This window comes from Muntiacus reevesi, chromosome 3 (genome assembly GCF_963930625.1).
Source record: "Muntiacus reevesi chromosome 3, mMunRee1.1, whole genome shotgun sequence".
Taxonomy (NCBI): domain Eukaryota; kingdom Metazoa; phylum Chordata; class Mammalia; order Artiodactyla; family Cervidae; genus Muntiacus; species Muntiacus reevesi.
Window position 1 is genome coordinate 263,365,879 of NC_089251.1, and position 24,884 is coordinate 263,390,762.

The window sequence follows — 24,884 nt, forward strand, 5'->3', positions numbered from 1 at the left end:
GGTGCCTTATTCTTTACGCTGCTACTCTTCATACTCCCCCAACAGCAAAAGAGTCCATATTTGATTCTTAAAGAGAATGAATTCAACAACATCTTAACCCTTCGGTTGTTCTGCCATGTTCAGATCTTTCCTCAGACCTATCTTCTGGCCTCTTTTCCACAGGGTCAAAGCTCACGATCAGTCCCTCACTTCACTCCAGAATTAACACCATGAATCAAGAAGAAGAAAGATTTGTTCTCTATAAGGAAGAACACAAATCTGTTTTGTAGGAAATTGTTATATATAATTACACAATTTTAAAAAACAGGCCAGTAAACTTGAGGTTAAATTTCAACATACAAAGAAATACAAAAAGTAGTTTAACAATTTCCACACACACACACAAAAATTTAGAAAGTAATTCTAACTCTTCATCTTTATACATGTCTATAAAAGTCTTGTCAAAACTTTAAAATATAACCGTAGGAAATGTTTCTCTTTATTGCAGTCATCAGTTAGTTGGTATTATTAAAAAGTAAAAAAATAAGTCAGCAATACTCTGAGACCCAAGGCTGTGGAGAGATGGCCCCTCAGCTTGCTTCTAAAGGTCTCTTCTTCTACCTGAACCACAGGAAACAGTAGGGCAGGAGTTCAAGTCCCAGGGCTGCCTCTAAAATTCTCTGTGGTCTTGGACAAGTTATTTAACTTTTTCAAGCCTCCATTCCTTCAACATCAGCATTTTCTGAACATTCTGTCCAAGGAATATTAATCTCATAAAGAAGGGTTCTGTTTTCAAATTAAGTCAGAGACTGCTACACACCATTTCTCCTCTTCAGGAGGTTCACACAACATGCATTAGCATGACTAAAGGCTCTGAGAAGTCCTGCAGAATGTTTGTCTAATCGTGTATCCATCTTGGTTGACCTCAGGATCCCTTACCTGCTAACACTTTAGCATCCTGTGGATTACACTTAGGAAAACATTGGTCCAGCATATCCCAGGTCTCTTCCAGTCCTTACACTGATAACACGCAGGAAGAGCAATGCACTATTTTGTTGCAGGTTCTGGGGTTTAAGAGTAGCTTTAATGCCCTGGAGTTGACAAGGAACTTATTCACATTAATTGGTCCTTTGAAGATCAACACGATTCCCTTGTTCCTAACGAGAGTCTTCATTCAAGGAAAGAGATGATGACCGTCACACAATCTCGGCGGCCACCTACAGCACAACACACAGAACTGAACAAGAAGGATCAGTTATCTTCAATATAGTTTAGCTTTCCTTTCCAGTATGGTGGTTTGATGTTTCTCTGTAGCAAATGCTTTGGCCACTGTTCCTTGGAACAGTTCTGCCCACCTTTCACAGGATCCCTGCCCATCCTCACTTCCTTGTCCAGGATGAAGTCACTGTGCAGGCAGACTGTCACGAGTCCTCAGGTTAAAGAGCTGCTCTTCCAAGAAGGCACCCCCAAGGCCATATTGTTCTTCATGGAGCCTCACTTCTTCAGGCGACAAGTGGCTTCCTCCGAGAACAAAGTCTGCAAACCTAGTATTTGTTTTAAATAAAGTTAATGTTATCACGGAAAGCTTTATTTGGAAGATAACATGTTCCCTGGCTACTTATCCCCTTTAATTAAATTTGTCTTTGCATCAGTAGAGGATGGCATTTGCACAGTGGGTGTAAAAACAGGGATGGCTTATGTGCTCCTCCAGACATTCGGGAAAGGATCAAGAAGTAGGCAGACTTGGAAGCACCAGGTGCTGCTAAATATACCCACTCCTGTTTCCTAATTCCTTTTCTCTCTTATTAAATGTATTATTTATTCATTACTTTAGTGTCTTCCCCGCTTCAATTTTTAAGTTGAGGGCACTGCTATTTGGATAAAGCAATGAAGAAGGAAAAACAGTAAAGAAAAGAGGCTAGGGCAGAGATTTCTTTCTTGGTGAACTTTATAAATGAGTTTCCACCCCTAAAGCACGAGAAGCAGACGACGCATCCCATTCTATCTCCCTTCTCCTCTGAGTGGTCTTTATGGCCTTCCTGATACAATACATCAGATCAACATTTACTCCAGCCCTGGCTGTTCTACACTGCATCAGAGCGCTGCAGCAAAGGAAGCTCTGACAGCTTCCATGTCACGTTACCCGGGAAGCTGTCTGTTTCTGGCCTTAAGTACCTGATCCAAACTGTCACGTTATTTCCAGGGTAACTGCGACCCAGCTGTGGTGTGGGCAGTGGGGCGAGGCTTACTTTTTCGGTTCCTGGAGCCTGGAGACAGCCAGCCAGGACGGGAAGCCGGGGCTGCGGCAGGCCTGGCGGAGCTCCTCCAGAGAGCAGGTTGTGGCGGCATCAGCTTGTTCCCTGTATTCGTCTTCAGTAAGAAACTTCACCTCCGGCTTCTCTGATGTAAACCATTTCTTCATTTTCCTAAAACAGGCAGCATTTGGTTGCTAGATTCCTGGCCATATCTGGTTGCTCAATTCAACTCTTCAGATTTATAAAATTACATTTCTTAGAAAATAATAATTCTTAACTTCCTCTATATCATACTATACTTATTTCTATTGTTATCCCAATTGAGGTTTATAGAACGTGTAATTTGGGCCTAACTGTACATTCCCCCTCTTCCTGGACCAGCTGAAATAATATCTTAAGGCACTGAGGATCCTTTTTTTAAAATTTATTTGGCTGTGGCATCTTCATTGCAGCCCACGGGATCTTTAGCTGTGGCATGCAGACTTAGTTGTGGCATGCAGGATCTAGTTCCCCAACCAGGGACTGAACTTGGGGTTCCAGCATTGAAGTGTAAAGCTTTAGCCAACTGAATCACCAAGAAGTCCTGAGGATCAATTTCTGATAGAGACATAATTGTATTTTTCTTCCTTGGTGATTTCAAATCAGGCAATTAAAAACCTGGCTTCTTTTTGCCTGCCCTGCTGATTTTCTTGGGTATCAACAGCAGCAAACCTTTGAGATGTCCTTTTTTTTTTTTTTTTTTTTTTTTTTTTTTTTTTTTTTTTAATATTATTTTATTAGTTGGAGGCCAATCACTTTACAACATTTCAGTGGGTTTTGTCATACATTGACATGAATCAGCCATATAGTTACATGTATTCCCCATCCCGATCCCCCCTCCCACTTCCCTCCCCACCCGACTCCTCAGGGTCCTCCCAGTGCACCAGGCCCGAGCACCTGACTCATGTATCCCACCTGGGCTGGTGGTCCGTTTTATGGAGACCCAGCAGAATCACTCGCCACTGAGTCTAAACAGAGAAGCTGGGAAGATCTGTGGGGTATGGCCTCCATCTAGTGGTGGAGACGCTGACTAATCTCAGAAGAAGTAAACACACTTTACAAGGGTCACGTACACACAGTAATTCATAATATTAAAATCATTATTCTTTTGCTACATATGGAGGGGCTCACGATTGGAACTTTTTTCCAATCAAAAAAGTCCTAGAGAGAAGAATCTCATAGAGAGCGGTAATGATGAAGAGGTTTTAACATGTGTACTTATCAGTGAGTTTTAAAAAAATGTTTTAGGTGGTTTAAAATTTAACCAGAGATTCCCAAATACAAATGAGCAACAAAATCACCAGGAGGTGTTTTAATATATGTTTTCTTGAGGTTTGGGGCCTGAAAATCATTAAACTTTTACAGATCATCTGGTGGTTGATAAGCTGGATTAGGGAACCACTGACATTATTTCCTCCTCCTTTTCTGAACACCTAGCCTGGTCTCCATGGAGGAAAATGCGGGGCTCTGAGCAGAAGACGGGCATACAGTTTCAGTGGTGAGGTTCACCCACTGTGCAAACTGCGCCTCACAGTTCTGAGCCTCATGTTGCTCACATGAAAGAAAAATGAAAGCAACATCATCAACCTCAGGAGGTCACTGGACAATGAAAAACATTACTTTGTGTCAGATGCTTAGCACAGTGAACAGCCTACAGTAAGTGTTCTACAGAGATAAAATAATAACTACCATATGTTATCAAAATGTATTCAAACAGCTCTTTGTAAACTAGAAAGTACTATACAATCAAAGTATTATTTCTTTGGCTTATTATTTAACCTATAAGTTCCTATTTTATTTCCTAATGCTTCACAAAATTACTCACCAGCAATATGAACAGTTGAGAAAGTTACAGTACATTTTGATCATTAGGTCTGTGTTCAAGAGAATGCACAGCAAATGCATAAAAGGATCACCGTGCAGGTAACAGAACACACTTGGCTCTTGGCAGGGTAGTGGATGTTGACAAGGAAAGTGGAAGGAATTCTCTTGGGTTCCTCAGGCCACAAGCCAGACAAGGGACTAGAGGCCTGAAGGGTGTGCAGTGGCCAGTGCCCTCGTGGCAGAGGGAACTCGGAGAGCCCGAGTCCCTGTCTGCCTCTGAGACAGGGCAGAGAGAAGCAGCTGGCATCAGCCTTGCCAACATCCCCTGCAGAGCGGCCCTGCCCCGTCTCTGGTGCCTTTTCAGCCCTGTGACGTCACCACCCGTGGAGTCAGCAGATCCATAAACCATCAGCTGTCAGAGGCTCCCCTCTCACAGTCAAGCTTACCTCGTAAATATTCACTAACTCCCTCTTCTCGCCTTGATCTCACCGCCCTGCTCCAGGCCCTCCTCCCCTCTTGCCTGGGCCACTGTGACATCTGATGACTGGTCTCCTGCCCCCAAACCTGCCCTTAACCTCCACCCTCTGCACCTGAAGACAGACAGGCCCCATCCCACCACCCAAGGAGTGACTGTGGTTTCTGCTTGGATTCTGGCTTGTTGACTGTGTTTTCATTTTCATATTAGTTGCCAACATTTAAAAATCCTAAGACTTGACAAATTCCATCCATGTTCCCAACTTTTCTAGAAAACGAGGAGATCTGGCAAGGCCCATATTCTCACATGGCAATCATGAGCTCAAGCTGAGTGGTAACTGACCCCATTTCACTGGGGCAATGTTGCAGAACTTTCCACAGTCCTCACCACTGCCTTCCCTCTGCTCAGAATCCTTCACTCAGTACCTTCTGGGGCCCCAAGCATTTGACTTCTAACTCCTGTCTGGGCAGCAGTCAGAGTGCACTGCTGGAAATGCAGAAAGGGCAGCGCCTCCACCACGTACAGGATCAGATTAGATTCTCCAGCACTGCCTGCGAGGCCTCCACATCCTGGCGGACACCCACCTCGCTCGCCTGCTCTGGGATGGTAGCAAACTGGGCTTTCTCCCTCTCAGGAAGGCCTTTCCTACATTTATTCATCTGGCTATTTTGATTCATTAGGATTCAGCCCATTAGTCTCTTCTCAAGAACTTTCCTGAACTTTTTCTACATGCTACGCTTTCTGGGTGGGTTTCTCCAATGGCTCAGTGGTAACGAATCTGCCTGCGTTACAGGAGACCTGGGTTCAATTCCTGGATCGGGAAGATCCCCTGGAGGAAGAAATGGCAACCCACTCCAGTATTCTTTCCTGGAGAATCCCATGCACAGAGGAGCCTGGCGGGCTACAGTCCATGGGATCGCAAAGAGCTGGACACGACAGTGACTAAGCGTGCATACTTCCCGGGCAGGCCTATTTGAACACTTGCTCTAGCAACAATATGCCTATGTCTCAGCAAGTACACCTCCAGGGTAGGGGCCGTCTCCTTCACCTGTGCACCCAGCACAAAAACAGGTGCTCAGACTCCATGGCTTAAGGACATTTAAGCCTTATCTTAAAACCTAAGAAAAAAGAAAGTCCTGATTATATAAATTATAACTTTCAACAATTTGTTATTCAATTCTGTTCCCTTGTATCTCGTAAGCACAACAAATAGCCCCAAAAGAAAGGAAATGTAGAATGAAAGTAGAAAAGTTAGGTGACACCATGCCCAAGTAATTTTGTCACTGATTTCAGTGAATTCTGGGTGAGCTGTCATTACCTGGTAACTGGTGGCTCTGGAAGATTAACAACAGCTAGCAATGGAGTTTGGATCAGGCGCTTACATTCTCTAACTACCCCCTTCTCAGAGGGAAATCTGAAATCTCCAGATGAAGAGGAGTGAATTGTGATATCAAGTAGGACATGTCCAAAAAATTCCCCCAAAGAATAAATAAAACCAGAACTCAAAACATCGAACTTATGATGGAGGAAAGACAGGAAGCTACACACCTCCCGACACAGGCGAGCGCGCTCCGCAGATAGCGCCGACTCCCGGATGACAGGGTGAGGAGCAGGGCGGCCGTGTAGGCGAACTGGGGCGCGGACACCCCCGCGTACACCAGGAGCAGGGACAGAAGCCGCAGCAGCCACGCCAGGAGCACCACGCTCCTCTCCTCCACCAGGGGCCCGTGCTTGTAGCAAACAGCAAAGCTGACACAGCCAAGTGTCAAGACGTAGCCTGTAAGAGCAGAAAGATGTAAAATAACTTAACGCCAAATTTGCAAAGTTATGGGAAAAACCTGGCAGACTTAGAGCTAAGAACATATCAGAACACCTGCATTTTTCTTTCCCCAATGAAGCTGAAAAATGCATTTAGAGCTAGTTATTCCTCCCCTGTGAGCTGCTAGGTGGACTCTGCAGTACTTAAGGATGCATAATAAAACATTATTATAATATATAAGTATACCTGTTTTCTGGCCCAGAGTCGTAGAGGGCAGATCACAGCTGCTTTGGTCAGGAATAAGCCTTAGTGTACGTCATAGTCTGCCACAAAACCTGTTTTTAATTTTCTAATCACTAAATCACAGTGTGATTTTATGGTGGAGGGATCGGGCTGTCACCCTTGCAATCTGGGGCTGTTTCTGTCCTACTAACAGAGGGACAAGTGGTGATCCAATGTCGAGAGCACGTCACCTCTTAGGTGCTCACCAGGCATTTCATTTCTATCTAAGCAAGTCTCAAGGCCTAATTTCCAGCTTATATAAGATGTAGGAGAGAAACAAGTTAAATTATACCACAAAGGAATAATCAGAGAAATCCAGAAAGTGGAAAATTCTGTAGGACAACTAACCTGGTCTCTTCAGTATATCACTGAGATGGGGAAAAAACCCAAAACCAGAAACCTATTAAGGATTAAACGAGACTTATGGGACACAACATATGCAAAATGTCATTCTGGACTATATCCTACCTTATAAAACCAAACATCAAGGATGCTTAGGAAATTTGAACATGGCTTAGATAACAGATAATCTTATATATTAATTTTTTAAGATTTAGTAATTGAACTATAGAGGAAAATGTTCTCGCCTTATAGAACTGTTAAGTCAAGTACTTAAAGAAACACACCGTAACAGCAATAATTTACTTTGAAAATACTTTAATATAAAGAGAAAAATGGACTAAAAACATAAAAGCTTCAAATGAAACAAAAATCGGTTGCTTTTGCTTTGGGTGGGTGTACTTATATGAGAAATTGGGTACTAACAGGAGAAAATGGATTCTCCCATTCTCTGTTATTTCCCAATTAAAACTCTAAAAAGTTGAGATATTTTTGTTCTTTTAAATGACAAGAACAAGCCTCTCTGTTTCTAAAAGTCAAGTTTTCATTGGTCATTTATATTTATAATTTCTTACCTTTTGTAATAAATACATTAAGAAAAAGAAATAAAGAGCCACATTTTAGAGCAATTTTTTCATTACAATTTAGAGGTGGTTAGAGCTTAACTGCAATTTAAAAACATATTCAGTCAAAAAGAGCAAATACTGCTTTGCTCTTTTGAACATCAGAGTAGAAAACTAGGAAGAATGTCAAAGAGAAATAGTCTACAATGATATCTGATGAACTGAAACCACCAACTATGGGAATAAAATGTTATTTTTAACAATTCTTCTCCTTAGTTCAAAATGAAAATCTGAATGCCGGAGCGTATGTCAAGAGAAGGCCCCTGGCTGTACTTTTCGCTTTACCAATAACAGACTGTATTTTTTAAATCGTTACCTACCTAATACACATATTCTGCTTTCATACCACAGTCTCTTCAGCTCTTCCATCAGTTGCCCCACAACATAAAGTGAAGCAAACCAACAACCGAGCATTAGAGCCCAAAAGGTGCTATACTGTGTGTGGAAGAAAATAAATCACATGGGTTTTGGTTCATTCACTCTCATAAAAGTAGAAGTAAACAAATAAAACCCTTTGTATTTGAAATCTGTATATCAAACTACACTGAAGTCAAGACAAGACCCTCTTCTCGAGTCTCACTAGAGGTATGATCCACGCACCAGCAGCTTCAACGTCAGTAGGAATCTGGCGGGACTAAGACTCTCAGGCCCACAGCAGACTCCTGAGTCAGGGACTGTGCTTCAGTAAGACCCCAGGTGACCTGCATGTACATTACAGTTGCAGAAACACTGTTCTAAAGAATAAATTCATCTCAAAATAATGCTGGTGTTTGAGCTTTCATCAGAGTAAACGCAACGTTAGCATCATGAACTGATACATGGGTATCCTCAACTAGGTGTAGGCCATTCTTTTACTGAAGGTGCTCTGGGGGAACTAATAATGGTGAAGAAATCCCTAGGTGTTGCAACGTTGTTATTCAAGGCCCTGGTGGTTCAGCATCATGACATTCCTCAACTATGCCAAGAGAAATTTTCATTCAGCATAGGATGAGTCCCCACCACTCATAAGAAAGATGCACTATCTAGAAAATAAAAAGGGTCTCAAAAAAAGTATGGCGAAAATGTAATACTGAAACCTACACATTGTAACAAATGAAAATAGAATCTCTAAGAAAAGACACAATTTAAGCCAGTTTATACAATGTAGAAATTAGGAACTGTCATAATAAACATGAATTAATTTTAATCAATTTTTCATATTTATGAGATCATGATTTCCATTTTTTAATTCATCTGTACTTGATATACCTACCTTAGGAATGAACTTTTTCACCAGCAACAGGACAAAGACTAATGTCATTAGAACACCTAGCACAGTCCCCGAAGAGTAGAAGAAAGCAGGGCTTCTGTCAAGACGACCAGAAAAAAGCCATGTAAATGCCAAGTCACACTTTCAGTATCAGAAATGCTGAATTTGACAGAAGCCATAAAGAATATTAAGAGCAAAAACTAAGATGGCAGCTTTAATTATGTCCTATACTCTTAAAAAGTGAAATCTCTACTTGAAATTTATGGTAAATAGCTTGCCACTGACTCAGAACAGAAAGTCTGAGTTATCTTCTGTGTTCACAATCTGGTCCAATAGTAATTACTGGCGCGCCTATCATGTGGCAGGCACGTGTCCGAGAGTTGTACATGCATTCACAATAGCCCTGTATAGGAGCTACATGTGTGCTCAATTGCTCACTCATGTCCAACTCTCTTGCAATCCCATGGACTGTAGCCTGCGAGGATTTTCCAGGCAAGAATACTGGAGTGGGGTGCCATTTCCTACTCCATGGGCAATAGCTAACCATGTCTCAATTTTACATGGCAGGAAAAAGGCGCCAAAAAGTTAAACACTTTCCTCAAATCAGTATCTGCCAGTTGGGAGGAATTAGGCTTGCAGCCCAGCTCCTTGGAGTCCAAGCTTTACTCTTCAGTTTATGCAAGCAACATATAGTTTATTAAAACCACGGAGGACATTAAAGACACACTCTTAAACTCTAACAAAAAGCTCAAAAATAAACAATGTCCAGAATAGCAAGTCAAGAAGTAAAATATTATTGAAAAGAAATTTTTCAAAAAAGAAGTTATAAGAAACAAAACATCAGGAAAATATCTTAAATTCAACCTTCCATATCAGAGTCACAAATCTAGGAGGTAGTACAAATACAAGAGAGAAAGGCATGGCATCAGAAAACCTGAGTGTGAATTTCAGCCCTGGCAAGACTAGCCTTGTAATGAAGGATGTTGGTTTTCTCATCCATAAAATGCGAATACTAATCCAGAGCTCGCATAGTTTTTAAGGGAAACAAATCAGTTAAAACAACGTATACTGATACATGATACAAAATAATGCATGTGAAAGCACCATGTAACCAGAACATACCATGTTATACAAATAACTCTCGCTGGTTTTAAAAACTTTTTCAAAACTATCTTGAGACCTGTTGTTGGGAAAACCTAAAACTCTCGCTGGTTTTAAAAACTTTTTCAAAACTATCTTGAGACCTGTTGTTGGGAAAACCTAAAGCAAGAGCTACAACTAGTATGGAAATATTTAGCACAAGGTCAAAAGGGTCCTACTCTTTTTTTTTTTTTCTTCCCGGCTATGCCCTGTGGCTTATGCCATCTCAGTTCCTTGACCAGGGATTGAACTCTGGCCCTTGACAGTGAGAGCCCAGAGTCCTAACCACGGGATCACCAGGCAATCCTCCTGTTCTACTCTTTTTGACTCACAAAATTAAGAAAGTAAAAATGAATACTTACTGACTCAAGGTCTTTGCATAAAAGAAGAGGAGGATGCCCACCACAAATACAAAGAACAGTTTGAAATCCACAACTGGAGCAAAAAAAAAACACAGACACACAACAAAGATTTTGTGTTAATGTAGTTAGTGAAAGACAGTCAACTTACTTGAAATGTCACTCCAGAAAAGCTGAACCCAGAAAATCAAGTGTAATAAAAACAGACTTACTGTTTTGTTTCACACTTATTGTATAGATAAATGTCTTCCTGGCTGGCTTCACAGAGAAACAGACAGTCTCTCCATATGGATGGATGATTATGGTTATATCATTAGACTCCTCTGGTGTCCAAAAGTTATGAATCATACATTTGATGATGGATAGAATGGTTTCTGGATACTGGCAATTATACCTTTCTGTGATATATACAACACTGAGCAGGCCTGAACTGGTGATTTTCACCTATGAAACGAGAATCAACAAATTCACAAACAGTGAAGTTAAAACTTCTTATCAGCTTCTTAAAATCATGAGCAAAGGAAGAGAGCGAGCCCAGAACTGGCTGAGTAAAGAACACTCAGAGAACTTGGTCACGTTCTGATCCCACGGACGGACCTGGCTTTCTGGGTTTAGTCAACACATACGGGAGCACAGACACTTCTGAGAGCGGATGTTTCTCCCCGAGTTGTGGTTTATTTAACACCCTCTTCCAGCAGGTTACTGTGACCAAAGGCCACATGCAAACAGATGAGAGGAAATAATGGGCAGCAAACTACTGGGTTATAAACCTCAAGAGAAGAGGATTTATCTCTCCACGGTTTCCACTGTGATTGAGAAAAAACATTTCTATCTTCCGGATCAGCTGAGCATATGTGCTTCAGGCTTCTGTCACCATGTCCTCTGAAGACGGACCCAACCCCAGGTCCTACCCAACTCTCGCAGCAAAGCGCCATCCATAATGCCAAGCAGAGGCCAACAGCCCAGGGACCATTAAACGACACTCTGCTGCTGCCTTTATCCCTCTTTCTTCTGTGTCCAAGGAGAGGGCGCGCCTGAAAAGGGGAGTGAGAGCACCAGCCCTGAATCTCAGGCATCAGGTGGCATCACCCACAATCTACCTCCACCCCAAACCTCTTGGGGCTTCAGCTCTTGGCTCACCGTCACTCTCCAAATACTACTTCCTGTTATATGTCTCTGGGATTAAATTTACATAATATACACATCCTGTCCTTCCAATATCCTGGCTTCTTGGTTCCCCGAACTTCTCCCCTCTTACAGCTCCTGTTCTCCACACACCTCAGGTAATCATTCTGGCGGCCACACACTAGATCTCGTCAGTCCCAAACTGCAGCCCCAAATATAGGCTGCATGAAATGCACCCCAGTAGACAACCACCACCTCCTATCTTTCCAGTGTGCCCCGCTGACTCCCAGACGCCAGCAAGTATGGACCCCAGCACTGATCAAGCATCTTTCCCCTCCTCCCCACCCTGGATGGCCTCAGCCCCTTCTTTTCCAGCTGAGTTCCATGATCAGTCACCATGAAACAATCCCTCACATGTATCCTTGTCTGTACCCCTCCTGCTCTGTCATCCTCACTCGCAAAATTCAACCCTCCACCTGTCCCACTTGTGCATTCGCACCACTGTGCTGGAAAAACCAGCAGGGCTCTCTTCCCACCCGTGTCTGGGGACCTGAAGTGGGGCCAGAGAGGGCTGCCTGCCATCACACCACACATTCCTGTCCAGCCACTCTTCCCTTCTCTTCAACCCCAACCTCACAGCTTCTCTGTCTTCAATACCCCAGTAACTCCTCCCCTCCTCACTCTTGGCGGAGGATCCTTCCAACTTCACAGAGAACGGAAGAGATCCAAGAGAACCCGACGGGCTCCTATCCCCGTTATCTCCCCACGTGTCAGCACTGCGGGCACATGCGCTGCTTCCAGCTTGTGCATTTCAGAGGAAATTCCCACCACAAGGAGACTGACATGCTCCATTCTAAAGATAAACTCCCAACCTGTGCCCTGGATCCGACCCACTCGGCTGCTCAAGGACATCCCACCAGAACCTCCTCCCACTTTACTAGACCATTCCCGTCAGCTTATAGACACACCAGTATTTTCCTCATTTAAAAAAAATACACACATGAAAACCTTCTATTGACTTCCTTTCACCCTCCAGCCATCACCCCTTTTCCCCGCTTCCCGCTGCAATAAAATTCTTCTGCATTCTCCAGTTCCTCTCTCCTCTTTCTGTCTTTAGCCACTTCAATCAGCCTTTCGTTCCCAACAGGCTGCCCCTGACAAGGTCACCAGCGACCTCCATGTTGCTAAACCGAATGGTCAGCGTCCTGATCCGTCCACAGAGTCCGGCACGGCTGGGCCCTCACCCCCCGTCCCTGCTGCACTTCCTGGGACTTGCGGGGTACCTCCCCACCCTGCTCATCCTTCTCTCTCTCCTCTGCCGCATCCCCCCGATCTCCTAATAGCAAACTGGCCCAGTCTCGGTCATTGGTCCTTTCCTTTTCTCCATCTAAACTCACTGCTTAGCCTCATGGCTTTAAGCATGATCTATAAATATGCCTCACTGCTTCTTCTGCAAAAAGAAACACAGGAAAGAGAAGAAAACTGATTCCCTACATGTATCGAGTGGGAAAGAGTTAGAGGGATGAGATGGAGGGACACTTCTCTGAGAACATCTTTGTGTAGTTATGACTTTTGGGCCTTTAATATTGTACCCTTTTGACTTGAACATTGTACACGCTAAAAAAAAAAAAGACAATAAAATCCACTAGGATGAGGAAAAACTCTGAAATAGTAACAAATAAGAACAAATGTATCCCAAATGAATAATATAACCAGATTTAAGGGAGATGGGTGGGAATGCATGAACCCAAGTAACTTTTGAGCACAGTATTTAATTTAGATTTGTAACCCCATTAGTATTTAGATGGTGCAAACTATGAGGATAAGACCTTGTAAACAAATGCTGAGTTCTTGTTACTAGGCTTGCTTTTCACAACAGTATGGCTTAGCAACTCTGAAATTACTCCAGGAATAGGAAAATAAATCAATATACTGAGGATAATGGAAACCAGGTTTCTCACAATCCGAGAAGAGAGCTACAGAGACGGAAAGGACGAAGACTAGAATGAATCCAGTGGTACTGGAGAGGTAAGAATGCATGGTTTTTGACAGACAGATAGGAAGGAAGGAAGAGTTATGTGTACAGGAGTACGGATGTGTATGTGTGTGTACACACACATTTGACAATGATACCCAGTAGTAATACCTAACACTTAGACTCCTCAGAAAATGTACGACTCCAGAGCTGGGTCTAAGAAATCACAGGGTAAGCCAGGGAACATATTATTTGCCAGAAGGTAAAGAACTGCTCAAATAATGATAAACACAAGGTGAAAGTCACAGGAGCTAGTTTGAAGGGGCTCTTACTGGCCAAATCCAGGACAAGATAAATATGAAAATAAACAACAGAAGTAATGAACTGTAGTCCAGTGAATGAACTGGCAATCCACGAGACTATAGGGCTCTAAATAAATTGGAGAAGTAAATTCTTCCTTACAGAAGAATGCCAATGGCTGTCGAAGGAATAATGGAATTAGAAAAGCACCATTTGATAAACACTGTGATGATAACTGATTTAGGCAAGCGTCATCAATGGATAATAAAACTAGAGGGTGAAAGTTTGACGAGCAACAGAATATATGCCTAGTCTCAAATTATCCCCTCAAAATATTCATTCATGCCAGAGGTGAAAATAGTCATTTTGTAGCAGTAAAACTGCAAACCGACAGACACCACCTTAAGTGACCAAAGTGGTGTTAAGTTATCAGGAACGGTACAAAGCAGGTCATGTGCCCACCGACGCAGATGATGTCCCAGCTCTGCCCCAGCTGAGAATACCTTCCTCAGATTTCCTGCTGGGTGACTCACATCACTGAAAGTGCACTCGAATGTCACCTTTCCGATGAGAACTCCCCCAACCGCTCTTTTCAATACTGCAACTTGCCCCTGCTTCTGTCGTTCTACTTATCTTACTCTACATTTTCTTTCTTCATAGCACTTAGCAGTTTTATAATTATCTCCTCTTTTACACACATGGCGAACCCTGCCCCACCGCCCCAGCTACCCCCACATTCCTGAGAGTGTTAACATCACAGGGACAGAGATCCATTTTGCCCACTTATGGATCCTGAGAGCTTAGAATAATTCCTGGCACTTCAGTTTAGGTCAGTTGCATCCAACTCGTTGCGACCCCATGGACTGCAGCATGCCAGGCCTCCCTGGCCATTACCAACTCCCAGAATTTACTCAAACTCATGTCCATTGAGTCAGTGATGCCATCCAACCATCTCAGCCTCTGTCGTCCCCTCTCCTCCCGCCTTCAATCATTCCCAGCATCAGGGTCTTCTCAAATGAGTCAATTCTTTGCATCAGATGGCCTCGGTATTGGAGTTTCAGCTTCAGCATCAGTCCTTCCAATGAACATTCAGGACTGATTTCCTTTAGGATGGACTGGTTGGATCTCCTTGCAGTCCAAGGGACTCTCAAGAGTCTTCTCCAACACCACAGTTCAAAAGCACCAATTCTTCGGTGCTCTGCTTTCTTTATAGTCCAACTCTCACATCCATTCATGACCACTGGAAAAACCACAGCTTTGACTAGATGAACCTTTGTTGGCAAAGTAATGTCTCTGCTTTTTAATATGCTGTCTAGGTTGGTCATAACTTTTCTTCCAAGGAGCAAGTGTCTTTTAATTTCATGGCTACAGTCATCATCTGCAGCGAGTTTGGAGCCCCAAAAAATAGTCAGCCACTGTTTCCCCACCTATTTGCCACGAACTGATGGGACCAGATGCCATGATCTTAGTTTTCTGAATGTTGAATTTTAAGCCAACTTTTTCACTCTCCTCTTTCACTTTCATCAAGAGGCTCTTTAGCTCTTCTTCACTTTCTGCCATAAGGGTGGTGTCATCTGCGTATCTAAGGTTATTGCTATTTCTCCTGGCAATCTTGATTCCAGCTTGTGCTTCTTCCAGCCCAGTGTTTCTCATGATGTACTCTGCATATAAGTTAAATAAGCAGGGTGACAATATACAGTCTTGACATACTCCTTTCCTATTTGGAACCAGTCTGTTTTTCCATGTCCAGTTCTAAATGTTGCTTCTTGATCTGCATACAGATTTCTCAAGAGGCAGGTTAGGTGGTCTGGTATTCCCAACTCTTGAAGATTTTTCCACAGTTTGTTGTAATCCACATAGTCAAAGGCTTTGGCGTAGTCAATAAAGCAGAAGTAGATGTTTTTCTGGAACTCTCTTGGTTTTTTTATGATCCAACAGATGTTGGCAATTTGACCTCTGGTTCCTCTGCCTTTTCTAAATCCAGCTTGAACATCTGGAAGTTCACGGTTCACGTACTATTGAAGCCTGGGTTGGAGAATTTTGAGCATTACTTTACTAGCATGTGAGATGAGTGCAATTGTGCGGTAGTCTGAGCATTCTTTGGCATTGCCTTTCTTTGGGATTAGAATGAAAACTGACCTTTTCCAGTCCTGTGGCCACTGTTGAGTTTTCCAAATTTGCTGACATATTGAGTGTAGCACTTTCACAGCATCATCTTTTAGGATTTGAAAGAGCTCAACTGGAATTCCATCACCTCCACTAGCTTTGTTTGTAGTGATGCTTCCTAAGGCCCACTTGACTTTGCATTCCAGGATGACTATCTTGACCATATGTGAGATCAGAGGTAACTTCAGAATTTCTATAATATATATATATATAGAAAGGTTTGAGATAGCAATTATTTTGGAAAGTATGTGAGAGGATGTTGTCCTGAGCCATGTCTAAACAGCAAGCACACTGCATCATATAGTATATTTACTTGGAGCGGATGGAGAAGGGCTGATGAAGAGTATGGAGAGTTTATATTTCTACCACATCCCTCTGCTTGAACTACCGTGTGATTCTCTAGGCCGCTTTCCTACTGGTAATAGCTCTATGTCATACAAAAACTCTATGTCTATTTCTACTCTTGAAATAATACCTTTAAACTCTCTGTTCCTAAGACATAATTTGAAAGTAAGCTCTTACCTGCACAGTTGACCATATATACTTCCATTTCACTTGGGAATTTTGATTGTAGCAGTAACAGTCTGACAGAGAAGCTTTAATTAAATCCATCTCCTTCAAAGTTTTACACCTAGAAACTGAGAGATGGAAAAGAGAATATATTTCCTAAATATATAATTGCCCCAAATCTTCTTTTTTATTCACAGGGTTAATGATGGCTGCTTTTATAATTCATGAGCATTAAATTCTTCTATGCAGTAATTATAGTCCTTCAGTCTTCCCAGCCTAGCGGGAGACAAAAATATTCCAGTCCAATATCAGTAGTCACATGACAGATGGAAGGACTATAAGAGCAAAGAGAACAGGCATGTCTTCAGTCTTGAAAGAGAGGACAAGGACTCAATAGGCTTCCCAGAGAGCAGGAAATGTGAGTGGACCACTGATCACAGTTGGAGGCAGTGACCTAGAAGTCAGGGGGTGGGGATGACAAGTGTGCACAGATCCACAGAGATGAAGGGAATGATGGAAGTGGTCTAGCCATTCACGAGGATGGAACGCAGGGAATCCATGAGGACGTTTTAACACCGGCAGCTAGAGAGCTAAGCAGCAGTTATCACTACAGTGAGCAACAGGGACTTTTGGCTGAAAGCGGAGCACTGAGGAATTTTAGGTAAACAAAGCTTCAGCAGGAAACTGCTCACATGCCAGAGGGTTTAACTGGGAAGAGTTCAGTGAAGACGTGGACAGGGTTAAGGCATCAGCAACAAGGAACACGAAGTTCCCAGGCACCAACAACGGCAGAAAGCCTTCAACATTCCTAGGCCTGAGATGGCAAAGGGGGCCCGCTGTCACTGGAGGTGAGAGAGCTGCGAGTACAGCAATCCAAGGGAACACAGACACGATCGGACTGCTGCCCACCCCCCCCACCACTCTCAGCGGCCAGACCCCGTGGGAACCAGAAGGCAAAGAAGCCCAGGGGCCAGCTTCCTGGCACTGAGCAGGCGAGAGAAGGGCAGAGAACGCATCTGTGGGAACAGAGAACACAGTCGGGTCTTGGAAAGAGCATTCTGGAAGCCATGTGAAACGTCAGAGGGGAAGAACATGGCAAGCAGAACAGTGGAGGTTCCCGAAGCAATCTGAATAAGAAATGAACTAAGTTAGAGGGAGAAAGAGCAGATCAAAGAACACCTAGGAAGTGGAATCGACAGACTTAGAGATTCAGAGGTAACCTGATGGTTCTGGTGAGCGGGGAGACGGGGAGGCCCCTTATCCACATAAGGAAGAGAAGAAGCAAGTTTGTCCAGTGTAAAGGGCCTGAGTTCAGTTCTAGATGTGCTGAGTCTTGGTTGATGGGACTAAGTAAAGATGACAGGTCTGGAGCACAGGAGAAGTCTGGCTCAAAACAGATGCAGTACATACATATGTGTGTGTTCTAGGCAATATATAATATATAGTATGTAATATATAATACAGCAAAACACAGTAAAACAGAGAGAAGACAAGTGCTGCGTTACAGATGGTAAATGACTGTAGTAAATGCCACAACCAAATTAAGAAGTAATGGGGTTCATTCTACTCTGCAGCTGCTGCTGTTGAATTTAAATAAAGGGAGATGAAAATCAAAAGCCAGTCCTGGACCCAGGACAGGGTACCACCACTGCATCTGTCAAATACGGAACATCAACAGGGCACATAGAGAAACCACAGGCCAACCCCTGACTCCTCTAAGGAGAGTGTGATCAGCTGTTTCTCCAGGAAAATCTGAAATGAAGCCAGAACCACCTGCTACACCAAAGCTGGGGAAGGACTGGGTAACCAGTAATGACCAGGGAGGAACAGCGTGGAATCAGTCAGCTAGAGCGGAGATCTTTATGCTGGGAGTCTCCAATAAAAGAGGGGATCCCTGCCTGTCACTGCGGAGGGAGTGCACTCAGAGGCGGGGGAGAGGCAGGTGAAGAGTGATCTGGAGTCCCCAGCAGTCCAGACCATCATGAGAATGTGAACCCCGGCCTGCTCTTTCCTCAGAGTTCCTCCTCAAACCACATGTGTGCCCACTGTAGGGCCTCTGCAGTGGTCCTCCCAGGGTCCTTGCTCTCTCTCAGAGAGTTCCACTACTTCACAGGTTGAGTCAGTTCACACAAGTATGGGAACTGCTAGCGGGCTTGTTAGTGGGCAGGGGAAATGCTGAAGCCTGGACTTCACAGGCAAACACTACCTTCCACTGAGGTGTTTTTTCATTTTGGTCCTAAGACTGTCTCCTAAATCATTTGATATCTGTAACTCTTCATCTAAGAGCAAGATGATGCAGTCTGGGTGCAATGCAATAGCTTGACTTTAGGAGTAAATGCTCCTGTCGTCCAGATGGTGGCTTCATGCACCTGGATGAATGTAAAGGACTGCTAGCTGGTTGGCTCCCAGAACCAGCTCAATTCCCGCCCCCCCCTCCCCCCCCAAATCTATCCTCTTACCAGCATATGGACCTTTTAGAAACATCAATCAGAGCGCATCGTTTACCTGCTCAACCACCCCCTCCCCAAACGACTTCTCAAAGCAAAACCTGCTCTCCTTTCCTGGGATCCAGGCACCTCTGGCCTTCCCTCCGGCCATACTGGTCACCCTGTCCTCAGGACAATGAGCTGCCCCTGCCTCAAGCTTTCCTCCGCTTGCCACTGCTTTCCCCAGACCTTAGCAGAGTTTCTCCTTCCAGTAGATAACATTTGTGTGCTCAGACGTCCCCTTCTCAGCAAGGCCTTCTCTGACTCTGCTGTCTGAAACGGCACACTCCAACCCCTCCCTTTTTACTCTGCTTTCTTCTCTTCATATTACAAACATAATTTTTAGTTGACACTCTCCCTTCATGAAGTTCAGGACACGGCATGTTCATTACTGGATCCCAGCATTGAAGTATTCGTCTTTTACACCGTGCTGTAATTCCAGAGGACTGGTGGGTTATTTGGGCATGCAGAGTTGACCTAGGGAAGGCAAGGCTGTCTCGCTGTATCTCACTGTGCAAACTGTTTGCTGAACCCATGGGAGGCAAGGCACGAGCAGGGAAGCCAGAAGAAAACTCGAGGAGCCATAGGACCTACAGACACGCCGTATTCTCTCCTCTGGTTGACCCAGCAGACACAGACATAACGCAGTGGACACAGACATAATGCAGCCACAACGCAGCCACGAGGTCTTTTTCAGGTGGAGCTTATATATGCTTACAGAACAAAAGTAGCCCGTGGCTAACTGGGTACCTTGTGATAAGCAGTGCTATAAGTGATCTCAGCTGTTACATCATCATTATTTACAAAACGCGGGGCAAGAGAGCCTAACTACGCCATCTCGGCTAGTTTCTCTTTCCCTATAGTGGCCAGTCTTCACAAGAGCCTGGCCAGTACTGACCATAAGAGAGGGTGCTCTCCAGGCTCCCCTTGAAGCAACCTGATGCTGGACACCTGTCCAGCCTGCACCGCGGCCATCCCACCCACAGAACCCGCAGGCTCCACCGCCTCTCCCTACCCCAGCATCCATGTGCCTTGAACTAAAGGGTGAGAGCTCCAACCCTTAATATCCCTCGAGCTGGGAACCATCTTATTTCTCCTCACCAGGCAGAGGAGGGCAGCGGGAAGCAAGCGGTGGGAATCCGCTTGCTGTCATTGGACTTGACATGGTACATCAGCGCATTCTGTGTAAGGGACCTCCCAGCTGGAGGACGAGAGCTTGCTCTGATGTCACCTGGGCTTCAACTGGATTAAGGAAAGCACAGATAGAGGCAGGCTGCCCTGCTTTTTGACACCTGCAGACCCACTACTAAGAGCATGCTGCAAACAGCGTCTCCCCTGGAATTCTCCAGAGCGACGTCTGGCTTTGGCGGTGAGACTGACGCTGAATTCACACAGCACAGGAGACATCACAGACGAGGTGCTGGCATTTCGTGATATGCTCTGGCTGCTCTCACTGTTACCACCTGTCTCCTGAGGCGACTGCATCGCAGTCAACTCACACAAGAATTCCTAACTGTCTAAGGAACTAGAAACTCAAGCCACGAGAAACCGCAACCCTCGCTCCAAGGGAATTCACTCCAAGGAGTCTTAAGTCATGGACTAGTTGGACCAGCGTAAGACAGCAACTTTGACAACTAAGGTTCTGAACACTACTGGCCTACTGCCTTCCTAGAGGGAACCAGGTCTTCTCATTTGAGATCATTTATAAAGGTCATGTCCTAGGACTCGCCTCCTTTCAGTTATCTTCTAGAGACATTTCATTAGGCAGTTTCTACTTCCTCTACCTCCGCCTGAGGGTAGGAAACCAAAACTGTAGCCAGCTTGACTATCAGCTGAACTCTGTCACCTGTCCAAGCCCTGACACAAGGCTATGAGGCTGCGGGCACGTCTGCAGGTGTCATTTATTCATGCAACCTCGGTCTCTGCCCATTCATTCAGGTAACACTGGAACTTCCTGGTGGTAGATCGGGCAAATGGAAATATACCACAATAACAGCAGCATGCCCTTACAAGGCAATCCAGAAAACATAAGGATTCTATTCCAGGGATTCATACAAATGTCATAACAATCATTCACTGGGTCAGATGAGAGTAACACCTGCCCAGAAAGAGCTGCTGCTTCCCCCGGAGCTGAAACACATCTCCTTCCCAGCGGGTGTCCCCCACCCCCGTAACCTGGGTACTCACTTCCTCAAGCCTGATTCAGGTCAGGAGAATGGTCTGCAAGTGTGGGCCGGCCCAGCCCTGCCTCAGCTCCCAAGCACTTGGGAGCATCTGCAAGACCTACCCCAAGTGCCATCCTGACTGTGACGACCCGGCAAGGCCAGCACCGAGCACGGTCCTCCTGAACCACCTGCAGTCCTCAGCAGGCTCTCCTGAACCTTCCGACAGCCCCGACTTCCAGAGAACAGTGGGTTTCAGGCCAGTCGTGCCCAAACCACTGTGACGGAGCTCAGTCCTTTAAATTACCAAAGGGTTAGAGTCAGGGTTCCCTTTACCACTGAGATCCCTTAGTTCACTTAAAATACCACTCAATTTGAAAATATTTAATCTAACGTTAGGACCACATATCAAATATAAAAGAGACCACTTCACATCACTTGCTTCAACCAATAAATTTAAAATTACTTTCGTACTACATCTGTCATTTATTAGTTTTCCTAAAGGTATAAAATAAAATTAAAGAGATTTGTCGTAAACTAAACTTACCTTTTCTTTTAAGGTAAAAATATTCAGTCAAAACTTCAAAAAAGGGCAGGTAGTACTTAAACCTACTTATGGAATATGCTAAAAATAAAAAGCACAAACTCTTCACGTCTTTGCAGATTTTAAACAATCTCCAACGTAAAAATATTTCAGCAATGTTCCTTCTGAAAATTTAACCTAACATGCCCTTATGGGAAAAAATATCTTCAGATGAAATTATAATAGAATAATAAAATCACTTATTAAATCAGGCTGCCACTTTCCCCATCTGGCCTAAATGACTGCTTTTCTTTTGGGGTAAGGAAAGGGAGGGAGAAGAGTTAAAAAGCAATAAACTTGAACTACTGAGAGTTCACAGGGCAGAAGGAACTGCCTTTTGGGGGTATTATTTTGTAAGCTCAAATTCAAACTAATTAGCAGGTAGTATCAAAGTTACAAAGGAACTTCTCTATTAACCATACTTGTTGTTTTTCTAACCTGTCTTGAATATGAATCTTGATTTTCATTTCTCCAAGAAGGTGCACAGAGAATGAAACCGAAACTATCACATGCAAATGCACATTCCGGTCTGATTTTAACTGCAAGTATTGATTTTCTTCCCCAGGGATGAATTTGAAAGCTGTGGTTTCAAATGGCCTATCACTATGGTTCAATCCTGGGAATTCATTGCAGTGGTCTGAACTTCGTCTAAGGAACTTGCCTGCTGGTTCCAAACTCCTGGTGACTTTTGGTTTGAAGGTCCTCTTCCTCTCAGGCAGACAACTATCTGCCCCTCCTGCCTCTGACTTTCCTGCAAACGGGGAGCCAGAAAACTGTTCTGGCCTCAGTCTGGATGTTCTCCATTCCATGGAAGGGTATGTGTTTTGAAGACAGATTTCTAGAACAGGAAGTATCATCTAATCCAAGCATCTCACATTATAGCTGGGCCCTATTTTTGATAACGAAGTACCACCTGTTTGATTTCAAGTTTCTCATAAACCTGACTATTTGAGCAGCAATGGTTCTCAGACCCAGACAGTCTAGTCCGGGGGTTCCAATACCACAGCTGTCCAGGACACTTCAGTTTGAGCTGTAAAGTCCATCTGAAACAGCAAGTGTTACGGTAAGGATATAGAAGTTGCCATTTTTCTTAGCTATGGGCTAGAATTTTATCAACTCAATGGACATCCTGTACATCTTAGATCAAAAGCATTTATAGATGATCTGATTAGCAAAATAGAGTTGACAGTGTCAACACTAAAAGTGGTAACAGTAAAAACCTGAAAAATAATGGGTTCACTGAGGCAAATAAAAGTAAAGAAAAGGTAGCGCGCACAGTGTATGAGAGTCTGCCTGTCAATGAGAAGATGTGGGTTCAACCCCTGGTACAGGAAGAATCCACATGCCTCAGGGTAACTAAGCCTGTGAGCCACAACTACTGAGCCTGCATTCTAGAGCCCATGAGCCACAACTAAAGAAGCCTAAGTATCCTAGAGCCCGTGCTCCACAACAAGAAAAGCCTTCACAATGAGAAGTCTGCACACCTCAACGAAGAGCAGCATCCACTCATCACACCTAGAGAAAAGCCTGAGCAGTGACAAAGATCCAGCAAAGCCAAAAAAAAAAAAAAAAAAAAAAAAAATTTCCTTATAAAGAGAGAAAGGTAAGGAAAATATTGGAGAACATTCAGCACAGAAGATTTTTGTTTTACTGATGAGAAAACTATAGCCCTTAAAGATTATCTGCCTGGACCAAGGTAATTGTACAAGTGAGCGGCCGAATGTAATGACCGAAGAAGAAATCCAAGTTCTGGATGCTGGTCCAGGCTACTTACAATGTTCCGGCTGCTGCCATGCTCCGAAACTCTTTATTAGACAGATCTGTGCTTTATTTTTTTTTATCAGTATATACTGGTTACCTCTTTTACTACCAAGCCCTCTTCTGTAAAATGGGCATATAAATGGTTCCTACCCTATAGGGCCACTATGGGTATTAAATAAGATAACGCAATCAAAGCACTTTTAACACTGCCCAGTACAAAGTAAACACTTGACAAACTTCTATTCAATGAAAGCGGATCTAGAATAGCCCCCCAAGTACCTCACTGTGAGATTACCAGGAGTTGGCAACTCCAGCTGAAAATCTGGTAATTGCCTTCATTCATACACAATCCGAATTTTACCAGAGGGGGGCAGCTTTCCCCACCTATAAGCCCAAACCCGGTTGCCTCCCTTGCAACCGAAGGTGGGCAAAGAGGAAGAGAAATTAGTGGACAGTAAGTCCAGGAGATCTTTTAAAGGATTTAACGGGGAAAATTAATGAAATAGAAATGTTAAGCTCATAGCAGAACTGAATTTAGAACTCTTGCCCTGCCCAGAGTCAGGATCTTGAGAGCACTCCATAGACAGCCCATACCACCACCAGCAGCAGCTACCATTTCCTGTTTTCTCTGTTCCAGGCATCGTGCACACGTCACATATCCCAACAATCCTGTGAAATATTATTATCCGTGTTTTTTTATACGTGACCAGTAGTGGCTTGACTGACTCAACGTCAAAGAACTAGTCAGGGCAGCAGAATCTCAGTGTAGTTCTAAAGCTAAGCTTTTACCATCCCTAATCTTGAGTCCAAAGTTGCAGCTAGACAGAGAAAGATTCTTCGACCTAAATTGATATATACAAATGTCCTGTGTTGAAAACCTTGAGACAAGGATCATCTGTAACAATGACCTGTCTTCAGGTCCTTGGACAAATCCAAACTTCTCTGAGCTTTGGTTGCCTCTGTAAAACGTGGGCAATTAGCCTCCAGCTAATAAAAATAAAGGGGGGGGGGGAATAAAAAACCATGGGAACTGAGCCAGAATGACCTCTGCAGCGGCCTCTAAGCCTGAAATCCAGTCCCCGGCAGAGTCCAGGGAAGCCCAAGCAGGCGGTCAGGGCGGCCGCGCTCGCGGAGGGAGCCTTAAACCAGGAGGGAGACGCCGCCGCCGGAAGCCGGGCCGGGGTGCTGGGCGGGCGCGGGCGGGCGCGGGCGGGCGCGGGCGGGCGCGGGCGGGCGCGGGCGGGCGCGGGCGGGCGGGGAAGGGCGACAGGAGCCGGAGAGCGAGGCGGCGTGCGCGCGCCCGCAGCCCGTGCCCGCGGTTACCTGAGACGGCTGCCGCCTCCTCTTCCCAGCGCTCGGCGCCCGCGGGCCGCGCGGCCAGAGGCGGCAGCCAGAGCAGCAGCCAGCACGTCTCGGGGCGCAGCCTCATGGCGCTCGAGGGTCCGCCGCGCGCGGCCCTGGGAGGAGGGGGACGGGGCTCCTCGGGCGAGAGT

At 44.5% G+C, this 24,884-nt stretch overlaps 1 protein-coding gene across 3 annotated transcripts; it reads right to left on the reverse strand.

Annotated features, from left to right (window-relative positions):
• Window positions 1–261: 261 nt before the first annotated feature.
• On the reverse strand, window positions 262–24,884 carry NEMP2 (nuclear envelope integral membrane protein 2). 3 transcript variants are annotated; one of them, XM_065931930.1, is made up of 10 exons: window positions 24,715–24,884; window positions 16,412–16,527; window positions 11,235–11,357; window positions 10,536–10,767; window positions 10,327–10,399; window positions 8,828–8,921; window positions 7,896–8,010; window positions 6,121–6,349; window positions 2,229–2,405; window positions 262–1,523 (listed from the first exon to the last, which is right to left on the reverse strand). In XM_065931930.1, the coding sequence occupies exons 1-10, from the start codon at window positions 24,818–24,820 to the stop codon at window positions 1,382–1,384; spliced, it is 1,407 nt and encodes a 468-aa protein (XP_065788002.1). In that variant the 5' UTR covers window positions 24,821–24,884; the 3' UTR covers window positions 262–1,381. The 3 variants fall into 3 exon arrangements, with proteins under 3 accessions (XP_065788002.1, XP_065788004.1, XP_065788003.1); XM_065931932.1 differs by lacking the exon at window positions 24,715–24,884 and adding an exon at window positions 22,544–22,624; XM_065931931.1 differs by lacking the exon at window positions 11,235–11,357.